The 26,186-nt window shown below is 44.6% G+C and overlaps 7 protein-coding genes across 7 annotated transcripts; 2 read left to right on the forward strand and 5 right to left on the reverse strand.

Annotated features, from left to right (window-relative positions):
- Positions 1-2,103: 2,103 nt before the first annotated feature.
- HO133_009887 (uncharacterized protein) lies at positions 2,104-3,777 on the forward strand (the record flags this gene model as incomplete). Its single annotated transcript, XM_037300746.1, has 1 exon — positions 2,104-3,777. The coding sequence occupies one exon, from the start codon at positions 2,104-2,106 to the stop codon at positions 3,775-3,777; it is 1,674 nt and encodes a 557-aa protein (XP_037154594.1).
- Positions 3,778-4,049: 272 nt separating this feature from the next.
- On the reverse strand, positions 4,050-5,460 carry HO133_009888 (uncharacterized protein; the record flags this gene model as incomplete). The annotated part of the gene is made up of 2 exons (XM_037300747.1): positions 4,050-4,613; positions 5,215-5,460. The coding sequence occupies 2 exons, from the start codon at positions 5,458-5,460 to the stop codon at positions 4,050-4,052; spliced, it is 810 nt and encodes a 269-aa protein (XP_037154595.1).
- A 942-nt stretch (positions 5,461-6,402) lies between these two features.
- HO133_009889 (uncharacterized protein) lies at positions 6,403-7,112 on the reverse strand (the record flags this gene model as incomplete). Its single annotated transcript, XM_037300748.1, has 2 exons — positions 6,403-6,890; positions 7,004-7,112. The coding sequence occupies 2 exons, from the start codon at positions 7,110-7,112 to the stop codon at positions 6,403-6,405; spliced, it is 597 nt and encodes a 198-aa protein (XP_037154596.1).
- A 1,568-nt stretch (positions 7,113-8,680) lies between these two features.
- On the reverse strand, positions 8,681-10,641 carry HO133_009890 (uncharacterized protein; the record flags this gene model as incomplete). The annotated part of the gene is made up of 3 exons (XM_037300749.1): positions 8,681-9,367; positions 9,515-10,132; positions 10,591-10,641. 3 exons carry the CDS (start codon positions 10,639-10,641, stop codon positions 8,681-8,683), a joined length of 1,356 nt encoding a protein of 451 aa, XP_037154597.1.
- Positions 10,642-13,037: 2,396 nt separating this feature from the next.
- On the reverse strand, positions 13,038-16,768 carry HO133_009891 (uncharacterized protein; the record flags this gene model as incomplete). Its single annotated transcript, XM_037300750.1, has 8 exons — positions 13,038-15,201; positions 15,248-15,398; positions 15,453-15,482; positions 15,544-15,703; positions 15,755-16,072; positions 16,148-16,442; positions 16,499-16,597; positions 16,662-16,768. 8 exons carry the CDS (start codon positions 16,766-16,768, stop codon positions 13,038-13,040), a joined length of 3,324 nt encoding a protein of 1,107 aa, XP_037154598.1.
- Positions 16,769-17,753: 985 nt separating this feature from the next.
- Positions 17,754-19,363, forward strand: HO133_009892 (uncharacterized protein; the record flags this gene model as incomplete). Its single annotated transcript, XM_037300751.1, has 4 exons — positions 17,754-18,213; positions 18,239-18,399; positions 18,499-18,865; positions 18,945-19,363. 4 exons carry the CDS (start codon positions 17,754-17,756, stop codon positions 19,361-19,363), a joined length of 1,407 nt encoding a protein of 468 aa, XP_037154599.1.
- A 2,492-nt stretch (positions 19,364-21,855) lies between these two features.
- HO133_009893 (uncharacterized protein) lies at positions 21,856-22,892 on the reverse strand (the record flags this gene model as incomplete). The annotated part of the gene is made up of 3 exons (XM_037300752.1): positions 21,856-22,136; positions 22,346-22,539; positions 22,675-22,892. The coding sequence occupies 3 exons, from the start codon at positions 22,890-22,892 to the stop codon at positions 21,856-21,858; spliced, it is 693 nt and encodes a 230-aa protein (XP_037154600.1).
- Positions 22,893-26,186: the final 3,294 nt, after the last annotated feature.

Raw genomic sequence — 26,186 nt, forward strand, 5'->3', positions numbered from 1 at the left:
TTAGTAGAAGCTCTAAGAGGCGAGTAAAAGGGGTATATATATCTAAAGTAACCTTTAAGCGAGGGATATCGAAGACGTTAATGAAATTAGTAGAATTAATAGAATAATAAAAAAAAAAAAAAATTATATAAATAGATAAAAGAATTATTATTTAATCTCGAACGCGTTTAATATAACTATAATATTTAAATATTAATTTAATTTATTAATAGTAGATTAAACTTTATTATTTTTATAGCGTTAGAAAGCGTAAAGCGAGCTCTATAATTTAAGAAATTATAAAGTAATTATATTTATTATAAGCTAAGTACCTTAAAGTATAAGACTTCTATATACAAATTTTTAATAAGAAGACGCGAAAGAGCTATTAAGCTAACTTAGTCGATCTAACTAAAGAGCGTAGTAATCTTAAATTAATAATTAACTATATATATAAATTCAAGATTTTATAGTTCAGTCCTATCTTATTCTTTTATATATATTAATTAATAAGTTAGTCGATTTAATTAAAGAGCGTAGCGAACTTAAATTTATAATTAGCTATATATATAAATTTAAGATTTTTAAACTTAGCTCTATCTTATTCTTTTATATATATTAATTATATAAAAGTCGATTCGACTAATAAACGAATCTATTATAAGTTTTCTAATTAATAATAATATTTTAATCTTAAGTTAGATAATAGTATTATTAATAATAATATTTAACTATATATCGAATTTTCTTATATAAACTTTTACTTAATTATATCTAGTAATAAATATATATATAACTTTAATATCTAATATAATATTATAAAACTATTTTAAGATATATTAATTAATACTAAGAAAGCTATTAGATTTAATAATATTATAATATATAGAATAGCTAAAAAGCTTTAAATAATATATTTAAACTTAACTTAATATAATTATAAAAATAATTATAATAAAGTTTTTAACTTTCTTTAAATTAGTCTTTTAAATATCGAGAGTTAAGATCTTAAAATCCTCGATTTTATTCTTTTAACCTTTAAACTTTTAAATATAGAAGTTATATCGCTTATTAATAAAGTCGATAAACCGCTTAGCGAACTTATTTTAAAACTTTTAATATTTCTTATCGATATACTTAATTAATTAGTAATATATTCTTTTATAAATAAAGTATTACTTTTTCTAGAAATCGATTATCTATAAAAGTAATTTACTATAATTATTTTAATTTTAAGATTAATTAATATAATACTTTCGATTAATAAAGTATATTATAAGCTCGAATAGTTTAAATCTTCTAATCTTTATTAAGTTTTTTTATAATTCTTAATTATAATATAGATATTATTAATTAGTCTTATAATTATAATTATTTATTATAAGATTATAATACTATATATAGAGATATTACTATAAAAATTAACAATTTTATTTTAAAATACTATATCTAATTAAAATTCGTAATTTAATTCTCTTTAGACTTAACGAAGTTATTAAATTATTTTATTAAAAATAATTTTTTTATTCTTTTTAAGATTAACTTAAAGTAAGTTTTTTAAATTAATATTATTTTACTTATTAGTATATATAAAAGAATAAGATAGAATTAAATTAGAAAATCTTAAATTTATATATATAGTATCATAAATTCGAGGTTATTACGTCTTTTAACTAGATCGACTAAGTTACCGCGAATAAATGGATAATATCATCATATTGATATGTTGAGTACGGGTCACGACTAAGGTAGCGAAGGCGTGGTTGCCAAAAGGTTGTCGAACGGGCCTGGGTGAGTAAGGTTCCTTAGTGCTAGCACCGCCGTAATTAGAGTACAACGGGCTCGAAGTGTATCTTACTCCAACTACGACAACTATCAAAACCCTCTGTTGTAGATGTCCTTCCTATCGATCATTGCATAATGAGACGTTTGTCGCTGGAACTTTCCAAGAGTATCCGTGTCTCTCAAACACCCAGTCACGTGAGCGGTAATGGCGTCACTACGCACCGTTTCTCCGACAGCGGGGAGACCTTGTCGGTTACCACCAACGTCAATCCACATTGCACCCTCACAATGTTTAGTCTCCTTTAGCGACATGCCACTCATACTTACCCAACTGCAACCATGTCTGAGGCCGAGGTAGAAGAGCCAACGTTCTCCTCTCTTCCAGAGGAAGCTATTTCCGCAGCACCGCCTGCAGAAAATGACGCACAAGAAGCCGAATCCGCCGCAAATGACCTTCCCGTCCCTTACACGACCTTCACTAAAGCCCACAAACGTCTCATTACTGTCATTCTAACATCCACAATGCTCGCATCGCCGCTAACCGCTACGATATACCTACCTCTGCTGCCCTTGTTAGCTACGCATTTCCACGTCTCGACCCAAGCAATCAATCTCACAATCACACTTTACATAGTCTTCCAAGCAATCTCTCCGCTGCTCTTCGCGACGGCTTCGGACAGCTTCGGGAGAAGGCCGGTCATCCTGCTCACGTACGCGGTCTACACGGCTGCATCGCTAGGGCTGGCGTTAAACAAAAGCAGCTATGCCGCTCTACTAATCCTGCGCGCAGTGCAAAGTCTCGGCGCATCGGCAGTCTTGGCCATCGCCTACGGCGTCATCGCAGACGTCTGTCCGCCGGCTGAGAGGGGAGGCATGCAAGGTCCTACGATGGGAGCGGCGAACTTAGCGGTTTGTCTAGGACCAGTGATTGGGGGGCTGGTGGCCCTGGGGAGTGGGAGTTACGAGTGGGTTTTCTGGGCACTAGTAATCTTTGGGGGAAGTGTATTCTTTTTCGTTGGGGCTGGACTTCCGGAGACGGCCAGGAGTATCGTTGGAAATGGGACTGTCGAGGCTACGGGGTGGGGGAGAAGCTGGTGGAATCTCCTACGAGGAAGGAGCAAGCGGAAAGTTGATGCTGTGGAGATGGAAAATAGCAGTGAGGCCATGGGTGAGAAAAATGGAGGAGCAAAGATAGGGCCCGGAAAAAAAGCCAAATTCAAGATGGCCAACCCAATGGCTGCAATTCGTATCCTATTCTGGAAAGATACGGCACTGGTCCTCTGGATGGCAGGTTCGCCTTATGCAGTCTGGTACGCCGTCCAAGCATCTATCCCGTCTATCTACAAAGACATCTACCATTTCAACGAGCTGCAAATCGGTCTCTCATACCTCACAGGAGGCTTTGGTACCGTAAGTGGTGGCTACTTGAATGGTAAGTTGATGGACTGGAATTACAGAGCCACGGCTAGATCGATCGGCCACACAATCGATAAGGTCTCTGGGGACGATCTGAAAGGTTTTCCAATCGAGAGCGCCAGGGCTAGAGGGTCTTACTACCTCCTAGCAATATACATAACGGCGCTTGCGGGTTATGGATGGTCTGTCCAAGCGCGTGCACATGAGGCCGTGCCGTTGATCCTGCAGTATGTGCTGGCGGCACTGTGCACGAGTTTCCAACAGACGTTCAATGCGCTGTTAGTGGACATATTCCCGGCGAGTCCGAGTACGGCGGCCGCGAGTGGAAATATTACGAGGTGCGCACTTTCCGCCATTGTTGTGGCAATATTGCAGCCGCTGGTGAACGTCATGGGGAGGGGATGGTTTTTTACGGCACTGACAGTGCTGAGCGGGGGTGGCGGTCTGGTGGCGGATTGGCTGGTGAAGAACAAAGGGATGCAGTGGAGAAGAGAGAGGATTGAGAAGGCCGGTAAAGCAAAAACAGAGCGGGGCGACGGCGAGATGAAGAGAGAGCCTGGAGCTTTCGGTAACCCAGATTCCAAGACCATCCGATGACCAGGAGAAGCTTGTGCAGGGCCACTGCTAGATGGAACCTCGGCTCTGTCCATTACATACAACATGCATGCCTACTGCCCGCACTTTGGTCCTAAAAGAATTCCGGAATCTTTCCAGACAGGGCTTCCTATCTTCATTCTTTGATAATTCGGCTTTAGACCCTTAGACAGACGGCCCTAGTTCGCACACCCGGAGGATTCCCCACGAGCTCCAAATCAGACAGAATGTACCAACCTAGTATCAAATGATGGAATCTATACCTCAGCTATGGACTAACCCTCTTGTGGCTCGGACAACTTCGCATACTCGGAAGCGACTCGACGGTCTGCTTCAGCGCTGAGGATATGCGCCTTTGCGGCTGCTTCTAGCGCAGCTACAATGCCACTAGAAGAGCTTCGATCAGCGGTGTTCTGAGATTGCGATGCTGTATGAATGCTTTCGATTGGCGCTGCTGCATTGTTTGCCGATGCGCCTTCTTCTAGCTGAGGAGGCCCCTCGCCATCTCTGTGACGAGCGACATGATCTCTGGTGTGTTTGACTGATCGGTGCAACCTGGCCCTGAATCGATCTTGAAGCAGCAGGTCCTCAATAGTTTTTATCACGCCCGCGAACGAGAAGAAAAGTTCACAATATCCAGTGCTCACGATGTAAGCAATGAATATGTTGCGGCTGTTAATTTTGCCAGCATCTGTATCCAGATTTCTTGTCCATACGAAGCCTTGATAGATGGCCAGGCCTAAAATGAACGCAAAAATAGCATCAAACAACCTTAGACCGCATTTGCAAGGCATGGACGCAAACACAAAGAAACCCGTCTTGTATGTTTCATGGTCTAGCTAAAGTGGGCATAATCTGGTAGTATTCCTTCCTCGTCAGCTCCATTCCCTACCCCTAACATGATTCTGAGCTTGCCCGGTTTCGTCGTATCCGGCTTTGGAGCAGTGTTTCCAAAGCCACCTTGAACGGATTCAAACATTTGTTACGGGGAGCGAGAACTTCTCTTTAGATGCCAGCCTCGCTTGACGCGGTTACCATCAATTCTATTGCCCGGCAAGGCTACAGTTTTCCTGTTGGCCCTGGCTGAAAGCCCACCTGCAATGATCAAAAAGCCATATTAGGAGTTTAGACAGTGTCTGATTGTGGATTGGAAACCATAAAAGTATAAAGCAGCATTTTATGGTATCTTTTGTCTATGCAGTAAGTTCTGCTGTCCTCTACAAAATACTTATGCTAGCAAAAGCCGTCTACTGCTATCTTGAGCCTTGTAGCCCTAGCGCGTATGGGACACAGGAGACAGCTTCCAGGTATCGAGCCTCGGTGCCAGCCGACGGCCCTCTCTGTAGCCACCCATTGGCTACCCACCTCAAACATCCCATAGAAAATCCGCCGTTTTCCTCCCTAGACAACACGTTAGCATGAGAACAGCTTATCATATACGATCCGTGTGCTCTTAACCTTGAATGTCTCACGAATAGCATTCTTTGCAAGATTGACATTGGCCGAAGTATTGAGCAGAAAGTCATGCCTGTCATACTGATCCGCCTGTTTCAAGAGATACTCCACCCTTTGTCTTCCGCAACTAAAGGCATCATCGCGATTATCGTGGACATGGGCAGCTGCAATATCCTTCGGATCACCGCAGTGAACAGCCGTCATCTTCTCGAGGATCTCAGTGCAAGCCATGAAGACTTCGAATCAGTTGACTCTGGGCACGGGCAACTTGCCCTCCCATTCCGGGCGTACGATGGGTTCGAGAGGTTCCAGCGCACAGACGATTGGATGAGCGGCAATTTGCCGCGCGGTCTTCTCGACTCCTTTGTTGGTAGCTCTGCTGCACTTATCCACCCCCCGCCACACGGGCGCCCATCGGTAGCAAAAAGGTCGAAAACCGCAGTCATTCAATCCAGTCATTACCGAGAGACTGTGTGGAGAAAGCCGATTGTAAAAAAATTTGGGCAACCCAAACCTGAATGTCCGCGTTTTCTTATCGAAATCAAGGGTCATTCCTTGGAAAGCTGTGAATTGGGAGAAGAAATTGAAGGTAGGACGAGGGCCACGAAAGATGTCGTGGCCGATGTGTTGGCAGAGATGCTCCAGCAGAACACTCTCCTCTTCGATAATGTCAATTTGTCTGAGGAGGTTGTATAGGTGTAGAGTGGTTCCAACACATTGCGTGAGGTTACAAAAACGAGTCCCGAGATCGGTAGCTCTAGCAAGAATTCTTGTCATCTGATGGCCCGCAACCACCGGGGACTGATCATACAAATCGAATCGCTTTTCGCTTGTGAGTATAGACAAGTCGGTTTCAAACCTTCGCAGGGTCTCCATAAGACCGGCATCAAGGCAATTTTCGCGATCGCAGTCCGATTTTGGCGCAAAGGGTTCCGAAAGACGAAAGCGTACCACACTCTTGTGAACATCTTGAGCAGATTTAAGAGCGTGTAGACGTGGGTTGCACACAATTCGCCCTCCCCTGATCGATCCCTTGCTGGCATAGAACGATGGTCATGACAGGATGTGTGAAGGTATCTATGGCAACAGGATCCGAAAACGTCGCTGCTCCGGGTATGCCGAGTGTTGATGACTTGTACTTCTCGACTATATCGAGTATCTCTGTGCATCTGATTAATTCACACGTATCGGAGAATCGTCGTCCACAGTGGAAGCGAGTTGCCATATTAGCCATGGCAGCGTTGGTGAGAAAGGCCGCGAGTATGAACGGCATCTTACTTCCTGCAGCATCGGTCCAGTATGTCCTGACCTTTGAGCAAGTCGTTTCGAGATCCTGAAGAACGGGTCAGTTCGGACGGACACTTCCCTCAAAAAGGCGGAACGAACCCAAAGCACAAAACACAACTCAAGATCTTGAACAAATACATCGTCCTTGATGCCGTCATCTCCAGCGTCGTCTCGTCCATCTTTCGAGTGCTCGTAGTGTGCCTCATCGGCCTCATTATCTTCGTTCCCGCTTGCACTGGGTGAGTCGCTCTCTATTTGCAGATTACTGAGTGTCTCGAAGGGATTCGGATCTGGCGTGCTCGTAGAACTTGTCTCTTTTGCCTTCGAGGATGAGAATCCGTCAGAGCACAGAGACTCGAAGATGGCTTTAGGTCCTTTCAGATGTCAGCGAGCCTGGTAAACCTTTCTGAAGGGGTAGAAATTGACGATTTGGTGAAATTTTCATGAGACAAGTTGTTGGCCTTAGCCGTCTTTGTGCCAAAGAAACCTTTGAAGTGACTCGTCACCTCAGAGCGAGCCGCGATAGCCTTGTCGAAGGCATAGTAGATCAGGACCTTGATACGCTTATCCTTGATGGAACTTGCTGCTTGTTGCATATGTCAGCGTGTCTAGTTCCTTCATGTTCTATGCATACGTCCCTTCTACATCCTTCCATACATATTTTATCATTGTTCCTTTCATATAGCTAGCTATAGATAGCAGTACTTTATTCTTCATCAGCTACATAATAGCTGATAGCCCCACCACTGAATCTACATACATTCTACATCATCACCGTTATACCTCGCTAAGAGGTTATAAGCCTGAGTTAATGCCGATAATAGACTGATATCGCATCAAATCTCACTATCGTCCCCTTTATTAAGCCTGACGAACCACAAACTTGCAAGATTTATTTTATTCATTTCGAATAGAAAAAAAGGATTCATAAAGATAACAAATTTATAACAAGGTCGTTAGAGGAGGATTTTTTTAATAGAATATTAGAAGCCAGTGTCAGAAGCCAGTACCAGAAGCCAGTGCCAGAGATACCCGATGCCTATATTCGATACCCGTAGTAGACGCCAATAGATCTTAAACGAAGTCCATAAAGCTCTCTACGGAGGCATTCGATAAGATAGTTAGGGAAGAACTCGACAGTTTAGAAAGATATTAGATACCAGTGTTAGATGCCAATACCAGAGTCAATAAGATACCCATACTCGATATCAATACCAGAAACCCATACATTTCGGAGTCGAATCAGTCACTCGATATACCTTACAGCAAGCCGCCCATCAAGCCCTACACAATAGACACCCACATCACTTTAAAACAACTACTCACCTACCCCAAAGAACGACCCTATAAAAAATAAGTACATAAAGATACCTAGAACGATCTGAATAATTCGAAGGATCCTAAACGAATATCATTAAACTAAGAAAGTCAAGAAGGAGTATAAACACCAAAAAAAAACTAGAGCGATCCCGAGGACACCCAGAACAATCAGAGCGATTCGAAGGACCCTAGACCAGAGCACTAGAATAATACATAATTTTAGCGTTAAAATAGAGGTATTTAAATATCACTAGACAGGGGGAGTGTCAGCGTATCTAGTTCCTTCATATTCTATACATGCGTCCCTTCTACATCCTTTTATATATATTTTATTATTATTTCTTTCATATAGCTAGCCATAGATAGCAGTGCTTTGTTCTTTATCAGCTACATAATAGCTGATGGCCCCACCACTGAATCCACATGCATTCTACATTATCACCGTTGTGCCTCGCTGAGAGCATATCAGATATTATCAATCTGGCCTTGATATCGCTTCTATCGGAAGTGACAGCTAGCCATCTCTCAACCACCGTGGTGGCTTTCTTGTATGATAGAATGACCTCGTAGAGATCTGGCGTCAGCTTTGATCAAAGAGAGGCGGCATGGTACTGGTGTAGACATTGATCGTAAGGTGTAAAGGCGAAAAGAGGTAGGCATGATGAGGTGAGGTTAGTCGTAAGCAAAGGCCAAGTGAGTGAATGATCACGCGCCTGTTGACGAAAGAAGCGAGGAGTTTATGAAGCACAAAAGCTGCGGTATTTCCAGTCGGCTGAAACGCATGCATACATTCTAGCAAATACTGTTCTATCATACAACCATGTCCATTGTCAAAATGCGAATCCTAAGATTCTGCACTAGCCTCCATCATCCTGTCGTACAGAAAACCTTCGCTCCCAGCATCCGATCTCATGAGTGGCATATCCCACAACTTCCATCCTTGCTTTTTGCGCGTTTGCAACTGCCATTCCAGCATGGGCAAAATCCCGCTGGAATTCTTCCACCGCTCTTCATACTCCGCGAGCTCAGGATTCCAGCCACCTGTTTGGATCTCGTACATTTGCTCTTGGATGTCGGAAGTCGTGCCTCGTATCTGGCGTCTATTGTTGTCGATCATCTGGGAGAGGACTGCTGGTGGCATGGCGTCCAAATAGTCTCTGGTCTTTTTCTCGGCTTCCACGCGTTCTTGCTGGCGATGATATCGTTCGTGATCGGTTTCTGAAGGGCCCTGTATATGCTTCGCACAAATGTTCTGATCCATGTTTCCTCCATGTGTACCCCTTGTCGCTTTGAAAGCTCGGCTTGAGCGCTCCACTAAGCCCCATGGATTGTCCCAATCCGAAGTTTGCGGGCCGTCATAAAGTATGAGGGATCTGAGATTCTGCTCATTACCACCATGTTCGATCACATGACGAAACGCATGTTCGACCGCTGCTAGGGAAGACTTGTGTTTTTCATAACCTTGGGGTTTCTGAGTATGTAGTGTTATTTCTGCTAATTGTGGGATCTGGCTGAGAGCGGAAAGATGATCCTGTGACTCAGTATCGTCAGTAGGAGCTCAGATTACATATTAGGTCTGGAGACTTGCCGGGTTATCAGGAGGCCAACGGAGGTTCAACGCCAAGTTGGTCAACCCTGGACAGTGGCGTTGGATAGCCTGTAGAAGACAAAGCGGAACATCTTGCATATTTATCCAATTGTCTAAAGCGTCTCGGTGGGGATGGATCGCAAGCGTTTCCAACGAAGGTCCGCAGATCATTAAGGCTGAGAATGGAAGTCGAGACTCTTCGGTCTTTATCTTCAATTCCGTGAGTCTGATGGTTCGCGAGCATATTGATACGAGAGCATTCTCATTTCCTGCTTTCGTGTGGAGGAGACTGATTGATCGCAAGGATTGCTCGCAGCCTTGGAAACCGTACAGGAGGCGGTCATCCCAGAGTGTGATCTTAATCAACTTTGTCCAACCTCCTTTTGCTCCCCACTTCAACAGATCGTCTACCTCAAAAGTTCTGTCTGCGATCGTAAGTTCCGCGAGTTGAGGTAGAAGAAACTCAGGCTTCAAATCATGCCATGGTTCCGATGCTCCAAGGCCGCGATTATTCCTGTAAACATTGGGATCATACGTAGTAAGGCTGTGTAAACCTGGACAACTTCTTAGTGCCCACAAAAGCTTGCTCTTTGCCACACGGGCCTCTTTTCCGACTCTGTCATATGGATAGTTGGGCATGCAGACATGGAGCGAACGTAGCATGTTTGGAGCTAGCCTGAGGACTTTCCAATCCTTTTTGATGTCGCACTTGGAAAAGCTTGTACGCATGTCTAGGTGAGCTTTTGGCCAGTGCTGACCGAGGCTTGTGAGCAGACTCGGTGGAAAAGATCCGTCGCAATTCCAGGAAAACGAACTTAGCTGACGGAGTTTGGGGAGCCAGCCTATCAATAGCTCTAGAGCACCTGGATGAACTCCGTCACGGCCAAAAACATGAATGTTTCTCACCAAAGCAAGGACCGCGGGTCCAGCAGAGAGCCGTGAGATAAGCGTGCTGAGAGGCCGTTTGGTAGGCGTGTGGTCCTCCACGTGGGGGTGAGGGTAGGTACAGCCAGAGATGTCAATATAGATAGTCTGATAGGTCAGCGGTGTCACTATTCTGTAGAAATGGCGCGACACCAGCGCAACCGGAAGCAAGTTCAGGAGACCGTCAGCGCGCAGCTTTTTGGTATTAGCTAAGCCAATCATCGCTTTGAGTGTCCTCATACCTTCATGAAGATCTCAATCAACAGCTCGACGGGCATTCGTATTATTTCCATCGTGACTACCTAGAGGTTGATGAGTCCCTTGTGAATCCTGGAATCTTGGAGTGCTGATGTCAGGAAGATTCATGCGGATAGAAAAAGACCTCGAAGAGGAGCTGTGAAGGTTCAAGGAAAAACCACAACCGTGGTGAGTGGTGTAACAAAGAAGGAAGAGTTCTATGGGTGGAACGGACAGTGGTTGGTGGTGTTAGATTCAATCAGCGATGGTGTTGGAGATTGGAAAATAAAATAAGGTGTTTACGAACCTACTTGATGGCGCTAGGCGAAACAAAATAGATGTGTTTTAGCTTCAGCTTGAAACACTCTCAAATTGATATGCGGGTGAGCCCAGTTCTGTGGATGAATTCTTTTGAGCTCCTCCGAATAAATTTCTCTATTTCTGCTGCGATACTGTTTATCCATGTGCAAGGGGTGCGGCATAGTACTACTTCATGAGACTACTCCTAGGGGACATCTTTGTGGCATCTCTCTTGCATAAGATTAGATCATAAATCCAGCTGTAGAAACAGCCATCTACAGAAAAGCGTACTATTTAGTATCGAGTTCTCAAAGAATTTAAGCAGCTAACTCTTTTACATCTATGAAATACCATTACCAGCGACAACAGCGAGGATCTCCAGTCGTGCGAAAGAGGTTGCCAAGGCGCGGCTGAGTCGCTCTCGTGTTGCATGAGGGTCGACAATCTGCGCCCGGCAGAGAGAGCAGTGGTTGCCGAAACTGGCCGACAGCATCCACCGAGCGAGGCATTTGGAAACCAATTATGTGACCGCAGGGCAGTGCCACTGGACGATGTAATATCCCACCAACTTCCCCCCCTTGTTTCTGTACCGCTCCTTGCAGACGCCGCATTCTTCTTACTCGAGGGAAGGAGTAAGCTCGACAGTTGGGATGTTGCAAAGGAACTGGAATTCGACAATGTTCCTTTCAAGCTTTGCGTTGATAGATGCTGGCATGATAGTAATACTTAGGTAGGGACGTAGATACTATCCTGAGGTCGTAAGAAGATGGTATTTACCCAATATCGTGGCTCTGAAGAACTTCATAGTATGGAAGGGAAGGGGACTAGGCGCTAGAAAAGTTCTTACAGTGATCATTCAACTGGAGTGTCATCAATGAAACGTTTCAGCTGTCGGATACACAGGAGAAGCCAAGATCAACCGGATTTTCAGCACATTGAAAAGGCCCAAGGATGCTTAACACAGGCAATGAACAATGAGACTCTCAGCGCATCCCTCGAAGTCACTTCTCGCTCGTGATTTGTCACTGATGCGATCGCCCATCTCGCATATTAGTCTCCCTTTTTGCGCCTACCACAACTTGCGTTTCCTAAGCTGGTAAGTGAGGCCTTCGGGAGAAATCTTGCCGATATCTAAGTGCCTCACCAACCTTTCAACCAACGCAGGATGCGAGTCACTGTCTGATTCACTGTCGTTCAGGCCAAGACCTCTCCTAATACACCAGAATTGAGCCGTACTCGTCCGGCTCTGCATTCGCCCTCACGACCTAGCATCTTGGTTCACGCTTACTTTGTCAATTCGCGATACGTTGGCCGTCAGCTGCGACGGTCGCCGAGAGGCTAGAGCTCTGCTCTTCTTAATCATTCCATGCATGCACATCTGTGGCATTCTCGTAGACAGCTTGGGCAGTGATCCTCTTCATCGTTGTCTTCATCGAGACATCTGGTCACGGTGTGCTCCATCTTTGCCAAAAAGAAAGCAGGAACCACCAGTCTGCCGGCCAAATCAGTTGACTAGGTGCTGTGCCAAGGTGAGGTGCTATCTCTTGTTCCCACCTCCCCAAACAATCGTCTAGATCTCACTCGCTATGCATCATTCCAACGCGCAGCTGATGCAATACTCCCAGACTCAGTTAGTACAAGCTTCTTGACCAGCACGAAGCACTAGACAGCCTCTCTGTAGCATCTGGGTCAATCCCCCATCACCAGCGACGTAATACTGGAGACGCCAGAATGAGCGTAGAGCGTCAGCGCACTCGAACTCCAACTTAAACTCCAACTCGGTCACGTGTGAGGAGCTGGGGGAACCTAATGCCGTGTTCGCGATTAAAATGGAGCGGTGAGGAGGATCCAGATGGTTTCGGATGTGAGTTGGATACCCATTGTACCGCTCGCCGGGCTTTCTCCGACGCGAAACCCAGTCTCGCTATCAAAAGCCAGTGTGGTGCAGACTGGGATTTACTAGCCTACGCTCATGAACTCCGAGCCATAATATGGGAGCACGTGTCTCATGCTGCTGTAGAGATACAAATGTTTGAGAGCGCTTTCATCGTTGATTCGTTAGATATGCTATCTTCATCCAAGCTTGTATTCTACCCCCGGAACGCCAATGAGCCCAGACTGTACCCTCGCCCCTTGATAATCAGATACGACCTCAACTGTCTCTCCAGCCTGCCAGTGTATCGATTGAAGAAATCGTGTGAGGATGATTTGCCCCTAGATTCTTTGTCCTTAGCTCCACAGCTTGCTCCATCAATGTGATTGCTTCGTTGTGACGATTGAGACTGCGATAAGTATAGGCAAGGTTGTTTATGGCGATCAGTGTATCTGGATGTTCGGCTCCCAATACTCTTCTCTTCATCTCTAGCACCTGCACTTCAAGTTCTTCCGCCTGAGTCCATCGTCCTTGATTAAAATACGTCGATGCCAGATTGTTCATGGTGGTCAGCGTGTCTGGATGCTCGGCTCCCGATACTCTTCTCCTCGTCTCTAGCACCTGCACGTTCAGTGCCTCCGCCTCAATCCACCGGCCTTGGCTTGAATACATCAATGCCAGATTGTCCATGGTGGTCAGCGTACCTGGATGCTCGACTCCTAATACTCTTTTACGTATCTCTAGCACCTGCACATCAAGTTCCTCCGCCTGAGTCCACCGTCCTTGATCCCCATACGTCGATGCCAGATTGTTCATAGTGATCAGCGTGTCTGGATGCTCGACTCCGAATACTCTTGTACGTATCTCTAGCACCTGCACTTCAAGTGCCTCCGCCTTACTCCACCGACCTTGTTCCTGATACGTCAATGCCAGATTGCCCATGGTGAACAGCGTGTTTTGATGCTCGGCTCCTGATACTCTTTTTCTTATCTCTAGCACCTGTATATTCAGTGCCTCCGCCTCAGTCCACCGACCTTGTTCCTGATACGTCAATGCCAGATTGCCCATGGTGGTCAGCGTGTTTTCATGCTCGGCTCCTAATACTCTTTTTCTTATCTCTAGCACCTGTATATTCAGTGCCTCCGCCTCAGTCCACCGACCTTGTTTCCGATATGTCGCGGCGAGGCGATGAAGACTACTTAAGGTGATTGAATCGTCTGAATCCAGACACATCATTTGGATATCTATGGCTTTTTGTACCTTTTCCTCCGTAATGTTGAACCTCCCCTGATCGCCAGCGTAGGAAGCCCCGTTGTAAAGGATGTCCGATTGCTGAAGTTTGCAAGCTTCTGAGTCATAGGTGTACTTCAGGACAACTTGCGCATGTGGTTCCAGAGCTTCACATACTGTCCAGTTTTCGTATGTGCCTACTGGATAATGGTCCGAGATTAGTCTCAGAGCCTCTTCTTGAGCTTTCCCCATCTCTCCATATGCTTCAAGCCATTTCCTCGTTGCAAGCTGCACAAGTCGATGGATTGCGAACGCTTTGTTTCCCTTCTCTTCGATCACAAACGAGAATCGAAGCAGAGTTCCAATAGCCTCTTCAAAGTTCAGAGACTGATCGCCATCTTCACAGAACAGGAATTCGGGAATCCCTTGCCGATCAAGCATACACATGCATGATAAGAGGTCAGCTGCAGCTGGGTTTTGATCTTTGATCTGCGAGAAGGAAATCTGCCATGTTCTGATGACCGAATTTGGGACTCCAGGATCTCTTCGAAGGTCTACCTCGTTTTTGCTGAGTAGGTCTATCTGATTCTTCTCATCATGTCGCAGCAATTGAAGATACTTTGCCACCGTCATCCTCGAACCTTGGACAGTGATGTACGCTGAGGCTTGAGTGACCGCCAGTGGTACTGAGCCAAGTTCGATGATCAATTCTTTCTTTGCAGAGTTATCCGAGGGGTCTTCGGGCAACTTGTTGGTAAGTAATGCCATGGTATCATCCTCTGACATGATGTCGACCCGCAGCACTTGTTTCCGTCCTCCAGTGAGACGGAACGCTGTGCCCTCGTCTCTGGATGTTACCAGTATTGATCCGGTTCCTGTTTGAGGTAAAAACCGTGACAAGCATGGAGGTTCGATACTTGCTGCATCACTCTGAGTCGTGGGGCCTACAAGCGGGCCGAAAAACATATCTGCATCATCCGCGTTGTCGAGAATCAAAAGCCAATCACCACTTTCGGAGCTGCCCAGCCATTGAGACACCAGATTCAAAACATCGACTTTGGGGTCCTCGATGCCGGGGATCTTGGTGGCGGTAGCGATATTCCGATAGCTCTGTTCAAAGCGAGCAGCATTGTTGGCGTGGACCCAGAACACAGATCTTGCCGGCCATTTTTTTCGCAGTCGATATGCGTATTCAATGGCAATTTGGGATTTGCTTTCACTTGTCAGCGATTTCAGGACTTCAGGCGAGTAAACCATACCCGATACCGCCCAAACCTGCCAAGGCCATCCGTCGAAGAGATGTCGACTGGGAGAACCCCTCATCAAGACTCATTAAGATATCCTCACGCCCAACAAAGTCTTTGTCCTGCGCAAATGGCATCACAACAACAGCACCTGGTTGCGGTAAAACTGGCACTCGTCAGCAGGTCACGAGAATTGACGATTGAAGACCAGTGGACACACTTTGATGGGCTATATGTGTGCTTGAAGGTACTATAAGAATTACTAAGTTGAGCTGTCTTTTGGACTCTTGCGCATCACGCCGTACCCGTACCTTCCTGAATCTCGTCAACCCATTCCCTCAATCTATCAGACAATCGCGCATATCCGACTTGGGCCGGGTGATGGAATTTAGTCATGCTCATGTGGTCAGCAGGGATGGTGTTTGACGTGCAGGGGCCTGGAAACCGTGCCGAAGCAGGCTCCACGACACGCTAGATAGAGATCAGCGGAGGTGACTGGAGCGGAGTGCCATGTACACTCACGCGACCTAAGCCTTGTACTGGATTCTCTTCGGTACAACAATGAATCGCTAGAGACTTCTTGCCCTGTACTTGCCGTCCGGTGATCGCTTTCATGAAAGAGTCCTGGATATCAGCTAGAACTTCAGAGTCTTTTTTCAACACAGCAATGTTGCTTGTATTGGGATTTTTAACCAAACTGAGTTTGATGATGTAGCTTAATGCAAGAGCAAATTTGGTCATATCAGAGCCAGCGTGTGGGGTTCCTAGGAAGACGATGCCATGCAGCGAGTCTGAAAGTTGATGTTCTGCCTCGAAATCATGATTTGACAGTACGATGGCCTTGGTGAAGGTTAGGAAGGCGCGAGATATTGAAGACGGATACATAAGTCACGAGTACAGACAAGTGGACCATACCTGTTCACAGACCAAGCCTCCCAGACTGTGAGCTACAAAAATGAGAGGCCGCCGAAATGATGATGTTCGACGCCGAAGACTGGTCAAATCTCCGACGAGATTCTTGGCATGTTCGCGGACCGTGTTCTGTCCCGCCGGCTTGATGAAGTGGACGACGTCGGCGTTGTAACCGTATGTGATAATACGGGCTTCTGGTATTTTTTTGGAGAGCAGTTCTTGAGGCCACGGCCGTGCAGCTCCATCAGCCAGCCAAGTCTTTGTGCGTTTGCCGGTCAAGCCGTGAACGAAGACGATGCTTGATACAAAGGTCAATTAAAAAACCCACTTCACATTGAGATGTAGAAGCCATACTCGACGAGCGGCCCGTGGTCCACAGAAGGCTCGCTCCAGACTTTCGGGCCCAGGCCATCGGGGCCATCGGGGCCTTGGGAGCCTTCAGGGTCTAGCAGGCTGGTCCGAAAGTCAAAAGATGATTTTTAAGGTACCTTAAGGGGTCATTCGCGCGGGAGCTTACTTTGAGGCTGATAAACTGTCTGTTAATTCTCCGACCGTCCCCTCGGTCGTCCGATCTCCTCGCGAGACAGCGCGCTTACCTCGCAGCTTATCAATGATGCGAGACATGGTCACGGGAGAGAGTACCTTCGCAAACGAAGCGCAAAAGGACGAAGAAAGAAGGAAGAAGGAAGAAGAAAGAAGAACCAAAGAAAGGAGGGAATAGTTGTGCGAGGCTGAGGCTTATCGACCCCACTCTTGCTCCAATCCCTCGGATCGGATAAGCTCGCTGATCCTTTTCGTATTAGGCTTTCCTGTCAATCTATACTACATCCAGCTAGCCGCTCCTGCTCTCATCCCAGCTTCACCCCCTATCACTCCCGCAACTCGTCACGCAAGAAGCACACAACGCCGAAGGCTACCTTGACATCAGGTACTTGAAATGCGATTACATGAATCCCCTAGTTCGTTGGGGCGCGACTCGTCATCCCTTGGAAAGACCAAAGACCTGTACCCTGACAGTGTTTCACAAGACCAAGTACCCTTTGCGTCGGTCAGTTCTTTGTACAACAGACTTTGATAAGCAGAGAGTCTTTACAATGCAGTACTCTTTTAGACAATACCAATCAATGTGGTATTTCTGTCAAACTCAAGTGCCGTAAATGGGTCTCAGAAGAGTCTAGACCGATGGCGCGAACATCCTGTGCGACTGAACGTGGTGTCGTAGGATTGGGCAATGTTGCGGGCAGCGAGGCTGCGGGTAGCGAGGCTCAGCTCAGGCGCGAGGCTGGGTTTTCCTCCATGTTCCATAGGCCATGGATTCATGGAGTTTGAAGACTAATGCAGCGCTAAAATCTTACATCTCTGTCGGTGGATGACAAAGGCAGAAAGTGGAGAGGCCGAAAAAGTATTGATTAAGCGAGTGCCAACCGATCTGGTCCTGGAAGACAGGTAAATAACGCCAATCAGACACTTGACATTGGGCAGGTGGAGCGTCCTCGTCCTGCCATCGCTACCCCATCAATCACGTAATCTGTCACCTCAATACTCCCTACTAAGGGATCAGGAATGATATATTGGCCCGTGAATAAACTCTTCCTGAGCATCCCTTCAAATGGCAAGAAAAACATCTCTCAAGTTGCCAGGGCAATGGTACGGTTCTAGTTCGGCTTCTGATTTTGAAAGCGTTGAAAGTGAAGATAGATGGTATGATAGTGAAGATGGGTCATCTCCAGCACCAGACCTAGCACTCATTAGCAACTTATTTGAAAATCTCGAGCGGAGCCCGCTGGGTCAAGAGGCTCGTATTTTGCTAATGCAGCATCATGCCATGTGTGGGTGGCATGATGCGGCAAAGAAGGAAGCGCACCGAGTCTTGGAATTTGATCGCACCGCCAAAGAAGCCCAGAAACATTTAGAGCATCATCCCAAGGTGAGCCTGCGAGGGTGCGATGAAGCCGGGAACAGGAACGGGAAAGCGAAGTCATCCAAAGACGACATCAAGTCCAAAGAAAAGCATGGAGAGGCTACAGATCCCCAACGGCAGAGCGCTCAACCTCCAATAAGGCGACCGAGTCTCTTCACAATCACCTCTCCTAGCCGCGCCGCTGCAGGAACTTGAGGATGGCTATGCTGCACTGCTGGAAAATGCTAAGCTTTGCCTCAGTGAAACCAAGCTCTTGAACCACCTGGAGGTTCCAAACCGTGAAAACCGAACATTGGACCTCGAAGCATTGTCAAAAGGTCAGGTGAACAATGTGGTGAGGCCTAAGCCTCTAAGAAGTGTGAAAGTAGTCGCGGAGGCCATAGTGGTCGACAGCAGGGATGGAGGCTAAAACGGATTGAACGCTGCGGTGAAGGATCTGGAGGACTTGGCCAGGTGGTGCAGGAAGTCAGAAAAGTCCACGGAGGGTTCTGGCAAGGCCAAAAGCAGATCAACTGGCGACCATGACCAGGACAGAACTCGTGAAGCGCCGGTCAAGCGTGTGAAAGCATTGAAGGCTTTGTTGCCCAAAAGTTTGCAGCCACTTGCAGGTTTGGCAATGATGCATGCGGAGCACGAGATTCTTCATCGAGAGTACATCAACGATGAGACTATGGCTTTAGATGCAATATCCAGTATCCCAAGAGCCAACTTCTGGACTAGTGAAGATGGTTACGCGTGGGATATGGAGGACTTGGCGAGAGCCATCGCGAGTGCTAAAGGCGTGATGAGGAACCCGCTCAGTAAGCAAATGTGTTGGAATTCAGCATCTCAGCCCTATTATGCTTGGCAACAACTATAAGTAGTAGTACTCCTCCATAGAAAAACAACAAGCCGTCATCAATTTCATCAAAATGTTCACGAGGGCCGATATACGAGCGATCATTCAGCATCCTCTTGGGAAAGGGCTCCAGGCCTTACAGGTAAAGCAAAGCAAGCTCAAGCGTGGTGTACGGCCGCAGACCATTGACGAGCTTGATAGACTGGCGAAGATGTTACTGGTGGACGTGTCCGAAGATGGAAAACCAAGTCATCTCGCCATAAAGGCCTTCGTTTCGTACTTAGAAACGCTACCGAGTGGGGAACAGGAAGCCGTCGATGATCTGAAAGTACCGGCGACGGACAGTCACACCGGGATGGCATTCGATGCCACGACTGGCGGGGCAGTGAAAGATGTTGAGCGGAACAGAATATGCAGCCATAAGGCGGGTGACTTGCTGGTTCAGGATGTGAAATTCTAGAAGTGAGGAGAAGAGCGGGCGAATTGGCAGCTTTGAGAGACGATGCCAAGAAGGCCAAGCATACAACATACGTGTAGGATATGGGGAGGTCACGCTAGTCTAGATCTGGATCGACGGTGGCCGTTTTACGCACCCTCCGAGCTTCATCTTGAGCTCCGATTCACCTTGTCTTGTCGCTACTTTGCCTTTTACGGGGCCCAGTCCCTATTCCTCGCACTGAGCTCCCTGCACATGCTAGCCTAGCTCGGATCTGGGAGCAATTGAGGCAGATCTGGTCATTTATAAAAGGTCATCCTGCAATCTCAGAGGAAGTAGCCCCAGTATACATCATCTCTGCAGATTTCTTCACTTAGTCCAAGGTCCTGATTGAGCTCAGGGTCGAGCTTCTCGAAGCCAGACAAATCTTTCAGAGCGCCCACGAAAACCATACGCGTGTGCCATGACAGTGTCACAAGAGTCTCCCATCGCCAGACACTTTCGAAAAAGTACGCTGCCCAGTGGAAGGAGGGAAGCCACCTTCGTAAGAAAGTCTCGTAAGGATGACCTCAAGCTAGGAGGGTCGGGAATCTGGAAGAGGTAGCAACGGTGCTCAAGCGCGATATGGACTCGCACATAGCGCTGGCTGCTGTAGAAGAGATCCAAAATACGCCGATATTCACATGGTCGACAGAGAAGAAGTTCTAGCACATCGACAGTTTCCAAATTGCAGCGACAAAGGCCGACAGGCAACATGCAAACGTCTCCATGTCTTCTCCTTACGCCCCAGCCGAAGAGATTGATGAGGTGGCGAGGTTGTCGAAATGGGAGAAGTTGGTTCTTTACGGTGTAAGAGAAGGAATCCATGTTAGTTTTGAGGAAAGGCAGAACGGCATCGTCGCAATATGCGACTCTGTATGAGACCGCTGGGAACAGTCTCCGCGAAGTATCGGAGAGATAACATGCGGCAAAGAGATGGTCTCACTTCTTGATACATCATCATATCTAAGCGGCTGGTATATCTACAAGAGGGGAAAGTACCTTGACAGCCCGAAAGGGGGTCACGGGTCCAGTGTGGTTCATCCACTCATAACGTTCTAGCAACGACTCCTTTTCACAACTCCCTGCCCAAAGCCTTGACGTGAACTTAAGGGCCCACATCGTTTAAGAGTCTGTTCACTCGAAACTTCCTCCCTTCTCAGCAAGACCTTTCAAACCCTCATCACACTTGCATTTGCGATCCATTCAAGTAGCCCAGACCTATACCTCTCTTCAGGCCGTCAACATCATCTTCTCATACAACGACCGATTCGAGCAATCGAAAGCCTCAACCCATCTTCGGAAGCGGACACTTACTTCCCTCTCATTCGACATTTTACACATAATGAAGCATCATGGAACCCCCCTGCGAAGTCAGAATCTCACTCACAAGTGCTCGGTGTGGTTCAAGAATGCAAACCTCATCTGCAAAGGCTGCGAGGACACTCTAGAAGGTGCAGAAGGTCTGACCGCTGTCTATTATTGCGGTGCAACGTCCCAGAAGGATGGCTGGAACGCTCACGAACCTTCACAGAAACACTTGGACGTAGAAGGCGGTACCACACCTTTCCCAGATTTAACGTTCCCAGCCGCCAAGGACAAAAGAGCTATCTCGTCTTATACTCTCTGCAACCATGTCATCGCTTACCAACACCATCTATCACAGATATCCCGAAAGACATCTCTCGATTCTCAGCCGCGAAAGCGCTCGCCTGCAACAATGCTGACTGGACCATAGCCATCTCCTCCGCAGCCGACGACGACGCCGCCAGAGTCAAGAACGCACGGTTGATCATCAGTCCGATGCGCGCAGACTGTCTTCCTGGCCCAACGTCCTTCCTCCGGGTGGCTCTAGTCATCAACGAATGAAGTCTACGCACGCTTTGGACATGATGGCGGCACGGTATTGCTGGCTTGAGTCAGCAGTTAATGCCTTGGCCTCGTTTTTGGAGGAAAGAGAGTCGAGATCGTAGCGAGGTTCGTGGGTTTGGGGGAGAGGGCACGAGTGTGGAAAGGGGAAGCGTGGGCACTTGGCGGGGGGAGAATCCCGAACCGAGGGGTGGATCAAGGAGCAATTGGAGGAAGGGTTCGACCGTGACCTAAGGGAATGGCGGCGAAATACTATTGCCTCCGTAGCTATGCTGAGGTGCGATGGGGGGGGAGGAATTCAAGATCAGGCTGGATTCGCTGTTGGGGGTCATGTTGAGCGGATGGCTAGATTTAAGACTGATGTTATAAAGGGTGAGAGTTTAGAGGGTCGACCTGCCAGGCTGAGGTCGTCTTTTATTCCAGGAGAATTGTTAAGTTTGTTGCACAACATTTTTTTGCAGGAAGCCTTTAGCTGCAAATGGAAGGATCTCGGCCTCATTGGGGGATCATAATAGGAGTTTGCATGCTAGACAGGATGACCGTGAGCCATTACTGGGTCCAAGCAATTTTGCAGATCGGAATATCGACTATCCAACCTCTCCCCAATCTCATAGATCAATCTTCTTCCCAACTTTGTTCGGTGCGTTCGCCTCCCTCATCAAAAACGGCATTACCTCCACCCCACTGCCCGCTTCATGCGTCCCCATATCAATCACCATCTTATCCACCGGCTCCCATCCATGTTTCAGATACAGCGGCAATCCATCAGGCGAGGCTTCAATGTAGGTCTGTGCGCCAGCTTTGTCCGCATCTTCGAGACCCGGACGGATGAGCATGGAGCCCAGACCCCGGCGCTGGTAGGCGGGGTCGACGGCGAGGATGTGGAGGACTGGTGGACGTGAGCAGATTGCGGAGTAACGAGGTGAGTCCAATGCAATCTAGCGCCGTGCTTGGTTCAGATGGTCCTTTGGCTCCGAGTGCTAGCCGTCCGGCTTAGGAGTAGGTGTAACAGAGCTATGGAAATTGCTGCATCAAGGTATGGGCGCAGATTGCACCAATAGATCGAAACCTGGCAAGAAAAAAGTGAAAGTAACTCACAAAACGTCTTCTCCGGCACAAGCCACCTCTCCCTTCCCGCAATCAATTGCGTGAAAAAATCCTTCATCAACCCCTCATTACTCCCCTCTACCACCTTCTTCAGCCTATCCTCCATCGCCTTCCGCTTCTTCTCCGCCCGTTGCTCCGCCGTAAGCGCGTGAGGATAATCCCACTTCGAGAAGGCGACCGTTTTGCTAAACAGGAAGAGAATTAGATATTCATCTGACAACAGAGAAGAATCATAGAAAATGTCCTCGACAAGCTTCATTCGTGTGTCTAATGTGCGTATGGATAGTAGGGGCAGGGAGGGGGAAGTGGTTGTTACCGACCCAGAACTTTCCTCGACAACTTTCGTGAGACGGCCGCCGTATGCTGCGCTCTCTGCGATCTGCGTGGAGAAGAATTGGAAATCTTGGTCCCACTTCAGGCGGTCGGGGGTGCGGGGGTGGAAATGACTCATTATGTGGTCGTTTGCGAATGCGGATTGGAAGATTCGCGTGATGTCTGAGACATCTGCGGGTCCGACGGGTTGGAGGGTGAATGCCATTGTGGGCGGGCGTGGAGAGTTTGCGACTCAGAGGTTGTGGGTGGGAGTGGGCTTTGCTGGATGGGGTATAGGGACTGGTTTTATATATCGGCACGGTTGCAGTGAGTCATCTCGACATTAGGGCGAGCGGTATGATATCATTCTTGTCCAGTCATACCTTGCGCTTGCGTATCCACGGCTTGTTGTGGACCTGTCTAGTAGGGAAAATTAGGTGACTGATAGGTCTGACTTGCATGTAGGGATAGTGCCAATTCGTCGTAAGCTTCCACCCAAATCCATTGTATAACCCTTCGCCCTCGCTCTTGCCTTGTCCATCAGACGCCCATCCTTTCTTAGTCCCATCGTCACCTCGAAACTCTCGTAGCGACGCATTCGACTGTGCTGTGCACTATTCTATCCTCTCATCCCTTCCTTATCACGAGCATGTTGCACAGCCAAGTAACCCTCAGTTCCGCCTTCGCGGTCATCGGAGGTTATTCCGCCGCATTTATGAATTGCAAATTAAATAAGAATGCTTGGCAAAGCTGATTTAGCTCCGCCTCCGACTTTTTATTAGCGTTATTTATAGAAAATTATAGAGAACGTACTTACTACTCTTATAATAGTTATTATTATCTACTATCTTAGTTAGATATTTATAATATAGAAGCTAATAAATATATACGCTTTTTCTAATATTCTATCTCTAATTTAGACGTATAATAGTTATATTACTAGTCTTTACTTTAAACGCGATATTACTATTTAGAAAGAATTCCTCTATATACTAGCGTACTTAACTCTTATTCGAATTCTATTAACGATTTAAAGTCGTAATTACGAATATCTATTTTAGTATATTAACGACGTATTAATAGAAGCGAAATCTTACTATTTATAATAATATTATAATTTCTTATAATAGATATATTTATATATAAGAGCGATATCGTAGCCTCTTATTCGCTATTTTAGACGCTCTTTTTAATTATTAGCGTTAACATCTGTAAATCTAAAAAGTTTCTGCAAAATTTAAAATTGTTGATCGCGCGTTGATCGCGAAAATTATAAAATCTATTAGATTAGTAAATCTAATTAAAATCTGCCTAAATTCCGCCTAATTAGTAACTATAGTTTACTTTTCATACGCTATCCGTCGATTTAATAATTACTATTTACTATTAAAATACTATTTATCGATTTAGTAATTACTATATATTATTTAAATAATATTCGCTAATTTAATAATTACTATATACTATTTAAATAATATTTATTAATTTAATAATTACTATATACTATTCGAATAATTTTTCTAGAAATAATAATCGCCTTATATTAATATTTTATTATTTCTATAATTCGCGATATTAATTTAACTTTATAAGTCGAATTTAATTTAACTTAGTTATATTATAAGCTCGATTTAATTTAATTTAATAATACTATTACTAGATATTAAGTTTATATATATAAATTTATATTACTATATCGAGTAATCTATCTTTTCTATTAAAGATAAAAGTATTATTATTTATAATATATCTTATAAGTATTAATTATTTAAGAAAAAAAATCGTTATTAATACGCTTTTTTATTACTATAATCGCGTTAAAGTTAATATAATATATATAAAGGCCGATAATATATATTTATATCTTTATTATCTAATCTTAACTCTACTAATCTCTTCTCTTAATATCTAAATTTCTTTAGAATTTATATATATTAGTACTCGTTAAAATATTAGATATCTTTTTTATAAAATCGAAATTAACTTTCTTAAATTAGAAGTTTTAGCTTTTAAATAATTATATATATAAGAATATAACGAGTAATAATATATATAAATCTTTCTCTATAATATCTTATATTAAGACTTTCTTTTAATTTATTATATTTTTAGAATAATATACCTCGATTCTAGTATTATTATATAAACTATTAATAACTTAAAGAAACTTTAAATAATAGCCTCCGTTATAAGCGATAGCGTTTTTTAAATTATAAGAAATCGCGAATTAGTTTAATCGTAGTCTTCGACGCCGGAATACTTAGTTAAATACTTTTTAAAGCGTATTAATATCTCCCTAATTAGAGAAGAGCCCGCCCTCTCTTCTCTTTCTAATTACGATATTTACGTACGTATTCTATAATTATAAAACCCCTTTTCGCTTAGCGAACTCTAAAGATAATCCGAAAGTTATTTAAGTTGAGAAAGATATTCGAGTCGAGAAGAGTGTCCGAGTTAAGAAGGATATTCGAGTCGAGAAGAATATTCGAATTGAGAAAGATGTCCGAGTCGAGAAAAATATTCGAGTTAAGAAAGATATTCGAGTCGAGAAAGATAACTAGGACCGATTTTACCTATTATATATTTAGTCTTATTTTTAATATTCTAAGATCTAAATTTTTAATATCTCTATTATCTTATAATATAGCGTATATTAATCTCCTTTACTACTCTATAACTTTTATTTAGAAAATTTAAATTATAGATATTATTATATTAATTAAAGTCGATAAAGCTATTAATATAATAAAATTTCTTATTTTTTATCGACGCGAATACGATATATATACTTCTCTTAATACTTATAAGGCTATAAAATCGTTATTTTTCGAGGGTTTTTAGATTCCGCGCTATTAATAACTACGCCCTTTCTACTTCCACTATATTATAATATTTCTAAATTTATTCATTATATCGATACTTAAATATCTTTATAAAAACACTCTATAGATAAGTTAATCTTTATCTAAAATCTCTATAAACTAGATCTATCACTTTTATTATAACTAATACTTTCCCTATTAATTTCCTTAAAAAAATCTTATTAATATCGAAGGTCTATTAATTATATTTATAGACTTAAGCGTAGTTCTTATATTATCTTTTTTAAAAGAGTTAATTAATAAGTCTATAGATAACGACGTCTTTAAATAAGCGAGCTATATTTAGAGAATCCTTTCTAAGAGCCTTTTAATATCGAATATTAAAATAGATATAAATCGAATATCGATATATCTATTTATAGTTCGCCTTATATATATCGATATTATTATCTCTTTTAAATAGATAATATTCTCTTAATTTTATTCGATTTATTCGAATAAAGGCGGCTAGAGCTTCGAGAAAAGTATTTAACTTTAATTATTTAATAACGACCTCTGCTAATCGTTAATAATAACTATTATAATAATTTATCTATCTTATAATATCACGCTCCTCATCATTCGCTTATTAACCCCAAATATAAAGATCTAAATAAGTTCCCGCCTCGATCTTTTTCTCTTTCTTTTATAATCTCTTA

Source organism: Letharia lupina (genome assembly GCF_014066315.1).
Source record: "Letharia lupina isolate WasteWater1 chromosome Unknown contig_7, whole genome shotgun sequence".
Taxonomy (NCBI): Eukaryota; Fungi; Ascomycota; class Lecanoromycetes; order Lecanorales; family Parmeliaceae; genus Letharia; species Letharia lupina.